This window comes from Plecotus auritus (assembly GCF_963455305.1).
Source record: "Plecotus auritus genome assembly, chromosome: X".
NCBI classification, from domain to species: Eukaryota; Metazoa; Chordata; class Mammalia; order Chiroptera; family Vespertilionidae; genus Plecotus; species Plecotus auritus.
The window spans coordinates 138,888,337-138,895,254 of record NC_137784.1 but is presented as its reverse complement, the minus strand read 5'-3'; the positions used below and the strand labels follow the sequence as shown (position 1 = coordinate 138,895,254).

At 43.9% G+C, this 6,918-nt stretch overlaps 1 protein-coding gene across 1 annotated transcript in view; it reads left to right on the top strand.

Moving 5' to 3' along the window:
• Positions 1–442: 442 nt before the first annotated feature.
• The window catches only part of GLOD5 (glyoxalase domain containing 5), a gene marked incomplete at both ends in the record, with an annotated part of 7,543 nt that continues 1,067 nt past the window's right edge, over positions 443–6,918 (top strand). Inside the window, 2 exons of the mRNA XM_080653218.1 lie at positions 443–505; positions 3,932–4,069. Of these exons, the coding sequence (XP_080509344.1) occupies positions 443–505; positions 3,932–4,069 (201 nt within the window). The remainder of the gene's footprint in view (positions 506–3,931; positions 4,070–6,918) is intronic.

The following is a 6,918-nucleotide window of genomic DNA, read 5'->3' as shown; positions in this document are numbered from 1 at the left end:
ATGAAGTGATGAGGGTGGGGTCCTCATGATGGGATTAGTGCCCTGATAAGAAGAGACCAGAAAACTTGCTCTTTCTCTCTACCATGTGAGGACACAGCAAGAAGGTGGCCATCTACAAGCCAGGTAGAGAGCCGTCACCAGACCCTGACCATACTGACAACCTGATCTTGGACTTCAGGCCTCCAAAATTGTGAGAAAATAGATTTTGTTTTATAAGCCAGCCTGACTATAGTACTTGGTTATGTTGGCCTGAGCAAAGACACACCTTAAGCTTTTCCTTTAAGATCCTGAGTTTTATGTCAGAGTCTTTGTACTTGCACCGCCTACCTCTCTCACCACTAGCAGGCCTCAGCCTGTGGCCCTCCCCTTCCTGCCCCTTGATCTCCAGGCGCTGAGCCAGAGGGTTGTCTGGAGGTCCCAGGGCAAGGACACTTAGCCTGCCATGCTGTGCCGTCTGCCCTCCAGGCTGCCAGCCAGGATGTGGGGCAGGACTTCGGAGAAGCAGGTGAATGGGATGGTCCTTGGGGTCCTAGGGCACAGGTGTTGTCACCAAGGCTGGGGACCTTCCAGCCCAGACCTGGTAACCTGCTTCCCTTCTGTGTGGGCTATCCTGGTGTGGGGGCATACATTTCCCCTCTTCCTCTCTCTTTCTCCCTCTTTCAAAGGCAAGCAGATGGCAGCAGAGGGACATGGAAAGGTCCTGCTCTAACACATGGTCAGTGATCAACATGTGTGCAGGAATGGGCCAAGGGCCAGCTGCAGAGCAGCTCCCTTGGGGTGGCTCAGGGGAGCTAGTTCAGCCAGGACATTAGGATGGGCCAGTGTAGGGAGGGGCCAGGAAACCCCACTGACCTTGAGGTTTGCTATAAGAATTCCAGGGGCCCCTGACACCTTGAAGAGGACTTTGTAGAAAGCCTTTCCTGTGAGGGAGGGCATCATGGTCTGAGCACTCTATTATCCATATAGAGTTACTGTGAGGAATAAAAATTTTATTTTATGTAGTGCTTAGAACAAGGCACATTAAGCCTTTTGTGATTGCTATTTCTTGATCTGGCCCTTGCCTTTCCCTCCTGCTCATGCCTCACTCACCCTTGGATTCTAAGCCACAGTGGCCTTCCTCCTGTTCCTTAAGGGAGTCAGCTCAGCTCATCCTTGAATTTACAAAGATGGGAGCTTCCCATATACAAACCAGGATCTGGGGAGTGAATCTAACCTGGCAGGGTATTGAAAAATGGGAGGGTCCCTGGCCAGGTAGTTCAGTTGGTTAGAGAGTCGTCCAGATATGCCAAGGTTATGGGTTTGATTTCCAGTCTGGGCACATACAAGAATCAACCAATGAACACATAAATAAGTGGAACAACAAATCGGTCTCTCTCTCTCAAATCAATAAATAAAATTTTGTTAAAAACAGAGGCAGTAAAAAAAAAGAAAGAAAGATAAGAGGAATAGGTTGAGTAGATTTCCAAAGACTATCAAAATTGGGAATGTACCCTGGCCAATGTGGCTCAGTAGATTGACCGTCATCCTGTGCACTGAAGTAGCTGGTTCAATTCCCAGTCGGGGTACATACCCATGGTCAGAGTGCGCATGGTTGGGTGGGTATGGGAGGCAACCTATCAATGTTTCTCTCTCACATTGGTGTTTCTCTCCCTCTCCCTTCTCTTTCTAAAAAAAAAAGTCAGTAAATTTTTTTTTAAAAAAAAGAAAATTGGGGATGCGGCTAAGCAGTGCTAAAGGAAAGCTTTAAATGTATAGATCAGAAAAGTTGGCTCTTTGAACAGATTAACAAAATATTAGTAATTTCTGTTTTCTCTCAAGCAATTAAGAGAAAAAATATGAATTACCAATATCAGGAATGAAGAGTACTATTACAGATACTACAGATGTTAAAAGGTTAATAAGAGCTCTGGCTTGTGTTGCTCACTGGTTGGAGTGTTAGCACATGCACCGAAGGGTCGCAGGTTCAATTCCTGGTCAAGGGCACATACGTGGGTTCAGGTTCAATCCCCAGCCCTGGTCGAGGCACACTCAGGAGACAACCAATCAATGTGTCTCTCTCACATCAATATTTCTCTCTCTCTCCCCCGCTCCTTCCCTCCCTCCTTTCCACTCTAAAAATCAATGGGAAAAATATCCTCAGGTGAGGATTAACAACAGGTCAGTCATTTTCCCATTTTACTGCTTCTGTGTCCCTGTGGACCCTCTGTATCCTTGAGGACAGCAGAACTCGGCAACTTTGTTGATGGCTCCTCCACTCATGAAAATAGAACACACAGTATTTTTTAAAGCTGGGGCTCAGTGAAATCAATTGTTTAAAATGTAAGAACTTGAATGGAATTGAACATTGTGGAATGGAACAGAATAAAATAACATACGGTGGAATGGAATGAAATGGGAAGGAAAAAAGGGAAAGGAAGGGAAGGGAAGGGAAGTCAGACTTTGTACTAGGCACTGGGCCTAATTGTTGTAGTAGATATCCACTAACTGAATATTATTGAACATCTGCTAGTTGTTTGAGATACAGTGAGGAACAAAACAGAGAAAAAACCCTACCCTTATGAAGCTTATATCCTAACTAGGGGCCCAGTGCACGACATTCGTGCACTGGGGGGCGGGGGTCCCTCAGCCCGGCCTGCACCCTCTTGCAGTCGGGGACCCCTCAGTGGATGTCTGCCAAGGGGTCTTTAGTGCTGCCACAGAGAGGCTCCTGCCACCACCGCTGCGCTCACCAGCCATGAGCCTGGCTTCTGGCTGAGCGGCACTCCCTCTGTGGGAGGGCACTGACCACCAGGGGGCAGCTCCTGCATTGAGCATCTGCCCCCTGGTGGTCAGTGTGCATCATAGCGACCGGTTGTTCCACCATTAGGTCTACCTGGTATTTGCACATTAGGCTTTTATTATATAGGATTAAGAAGACAGATATTAACATGTGCAAAAGGCCCTGAGACCAAAGGTACAAGGATGGTCCTTATGAGGAACAGGCAAAAGGGCAATGTGGCCTGGGGTTCAAGAACAATATATGAGGCTTATAGAGATTGGGGGTCATTAACTCTATTGGCACTTGCTGCCTGTCAGGAATTGTTCTAAGCCCTTAAATATACAACTCTTTTTAAAAATGTTTACAACAGCCCTTAAGATATGTATAAAACCATGCCCATTTTACAGAAGGGGAAACTAAGGCATAGAAACATTAATTAAATGTCAGTCTGGCTCCAGAGTCTGTTCTTTTAACCACTATGCTCTGCTACCTATGGTGCCAGACCACAGGCACCTTCCAATCCTGTAGCAGATGTAACGTAAATATACAAATTACTAAAGAATGCAAATCAAGAAAAAGATCCGGTGGGAGATGTGCAGAGGACAGGAAGTTGGGGGAAGGAGGTATGCCCTCCTACTGGGTGTCAAGGTAGATTTGTAAACACACCTTCCCAGAAACATTTATTTTACCTGAAATGCTCCCTTCTTATTTTGTCCTCTGTGATCATAGCTGTGGAGTGGGGAAAGATGGCAGAGGGTGTGTGTGTGTGTGTGTGTGTGTGAGAGAGAGAGAAATTGACCAATGGAGGGCTTGTGCTCATAGCGTTGGGCCTCCTCTGGGTCTTGTCATTTCTTGCAAAAGAGATGAATTCCAGTTTGGGGAAGACAAGAGAGGGTTTGATCTTGGTCTCCACTCCCCTCATCTTTACCTCTTACCCTCTGGAAGAAAAAAGAGAACAATAAAGCAGTGGAGAGTGGTCATGGCAGACACATGGGCTCTTGTGAAGCCCCACATGGGCAATAAGACTACTAAACTTTCCTCTCAGGACTTTCCCCTTGAAATAGGGGTGAGGAGGAAGTATAATCATTGGGGAGGTGAGTGGAGGTAAGGAGAAAGAAATAGGAAATGGGTGTGACCAGCATCAATATGATCTCTTCTGATTTTTTCTTTTAGTCATGGAGGCACAGCAATCAGACCCCTTCCACATGTCTTATCCATAGACTTGACCACATCGTGATGACAGTAAAGAGTATCAAAGACACCACCATGTTTTATTCCAAAATTCTGGGCATGGAGATTATAACTTTCAAGGTAATTATTATTTTTAAATATATTTTTATTGATTTCAGAGAGGAAGGGAGAGGGAGAGAGAGGAATATCAATGATGAGAGAGAATCATTGATTGGCTGCCTCCTGCATGTCCCCTACTGGGGATTGAGCCTGCAACCGGGCATGTGCCCTTGACTGAAATCAAACCCGGGATCCTTTAGTCTGCAGGCCAACATTCTATCTGCTGAGCCAAACCAGCTAGGGCTCAAGGTAATTATTTACACAAATGCCAAATTATAGGTGGAGTAAGAGTTGATGATAATACTTTAAAAACTAACTTAAAAAAACCCACAACAAATCTGTGAGGAAAATTTAAAGGATCAGTGAAGGAGATTCCAAATTCTGAATAGTGGAACTTCCAGAGAGAGAATGGAGAAATGGAGGGGAGGAAATTACCATAGAAATAATTCAAGAGAATTTCCAGTCCTTACATGGAAAGGGTTAGCTGAATATCCAGTACATTGATACTTAGCTGTGTTCTTATGAAATTATAGAACATCAAAGTGAAAATGAAAATCCTAGGAAATTTCAGAGAGGTTAAAAAGAAAAGTAGTTCAACTACAAAGGAAAAAGAAATATGCAGATGTCAGATTTCCTAAAATGTGCATCAGAGACTAGAAGACAACACAAGATTTTTAGAGAAAAATTTCAACCTAGAATTCTATGTCCAACTAAACTATTAATCAAGATGAGGGTAGAATAAATCATTCTTAGACATAAAATAACTTGGAAATTTTGCCCACTTACTTTGAAAATTGAAATTATGCTACATCAAAATGAGTGATTAAGCCAGGAGTAAGGAAGACATCAAAGCCAAGATACAGTAGATTCCAAGAAGATCCCAGATGTGGGGAAGCACGGGACTTAGTTGGAAAGTCTGCTAGGAGGATTCTCTGAAAGGTCAGAGGCCTCTAGGCACAGACTCTGCCTTGACTTTTCCAAACAACTCTGAGCCCCTGGGTGTTTTACTGGAATCTTTATGTTTAGACTTCAAAACATCCTTGCTTAAAGGACACTACAGACCCATGTGTCTTCTCAAGGATGCTTGCCCTGCTGATATATATCTAGAGGTTAATTTTAGTTCAAGCTGTTGCTCAATAAAAGCCTAAGGAGGCAGGTGAATGGGACTGTCCAGTTCCTTTAGCCAGGCAGTCCCTTAGCCCACTTTTTTCACAGACACGTGTGTCAGAGTAATCATTAATCCGTCGCTCAGGGTCTGCTGGTCAGCCCTAGCACTCAGAAAGATACCTAGAAAATAATCAGTCCAATTTGAAAGAGGAGAAAGTAAGTTCCAATAAAGGAGCTCCCAGGAAAACAGGAGGTTTCCAGAGGTTGAATAATGTATTATCCTTGAGCATTCTAAACAATTGCAAAAGTGGGAAATGCAGAGAAAGCAAAAAATATTATTGCTTAAATGGAAAGAGCCATATAATGGCAAAAGGATAAAATACTTAAACTTAACATGAAACACTATGCATCAAAATAGAATTATGCAAAACAGACTATCAAGATGGACAGTTATAAAAAGATCAAGTTGAGTGAAAAAACGAAGAAACAGGATCAGGTCTACAGCATGGTACCACTTATATGCACATAGAACAATAATACAGCTTTTACAATAACTTATTCAAACCAAACATCAAACACATTATAATGGTTGACTAAGAGAATGGAGATAAAAAGAATAAATGCATAAAGAAAACTACAGAGGGGCCTTGCATGGGCCAATAGTAATAATGAAGCATATGATGCCTCAACTCCCTATACATGGACACAGCGGAATACAATTTCAGTACATCTAGGGTCAAACCAAGTCCTAAAAGCTGCAAGAATGTAGGGTGGATGTGTCATCTACAAAAGAATGAAAAACAGATTAATATCAGACTTATCAGCAACACCAGATTCAGGAAGAAAACAAAGCCACCTATTTAAGAGGCTAGTGGAAAATAACTTGCAACCTTGAATTCTATACTCAACCAGACTATCATTCAAATGTAAAAGTGAAATAAAGTCATTTTCTGATAGAGTAGATGTGGTATCAATCATCTTATATAATAAAAGGGTAATATGCAAATCGACCGAATGGCAGAATGACCAGTCACTATGATGCGCACTGACCACCAGGGGTCAGATGCTCAATGCAGGAGCTGCCCCCTGGTGGTCAGTATGCTCCCACAGAGGGAGCACTGCTCAGCCAGAAGCCATGTTGAGGGCTGGTGAGTGCAGCAGCAGTGGCGGGACCCTCTCCTACCTCCACAGCAGTGCTAAGGATGTCCGACTGCCAGCTTAGGCCCACTCCCCATGGCGGGCCTAAGCCGTCAGTTGGACATTCCCCAAGGGCTCCCGGACTGCGAAAGGGCACAGGCCGGGCTGAGGGACCACCCCCCAAGTGCACGAATGTCATGCACTGGGCCTCTAGTGGTGATATAAAAGAAAAAAAACATAAAAATGATATAAGAAATGGCAGAGGTTGCCCTGGTTGGTGTTGCTCAGTGGTTAGAGTGTCAGTCCATGCACCGAAGGGTCACAGGTTTGATTCCTGGTCAAGTGCATGTACCTGGGTTGCAGGTTCAATCTCTGGCCCCAGTTGAGGCACATGTAGAAAGCCACCAATTGATGTGTCTCTCTCACATCAATATTTCTCTCTCTCCCCCTCCCTCCCTTCTACTCTCTCTAAAAATCAATGGAAAAAATATCCTCACGTGAGGATTAACAAAAACAAAAGAAAAAAAAAGAATGGCAGAGGTTGAAAGGCACAGGAGAGGGAGGAAGCATGAAGAAAAGAATAGTAGGGTCAGTGAGATACTAGCTGTAGTTCATCATTCAAAACA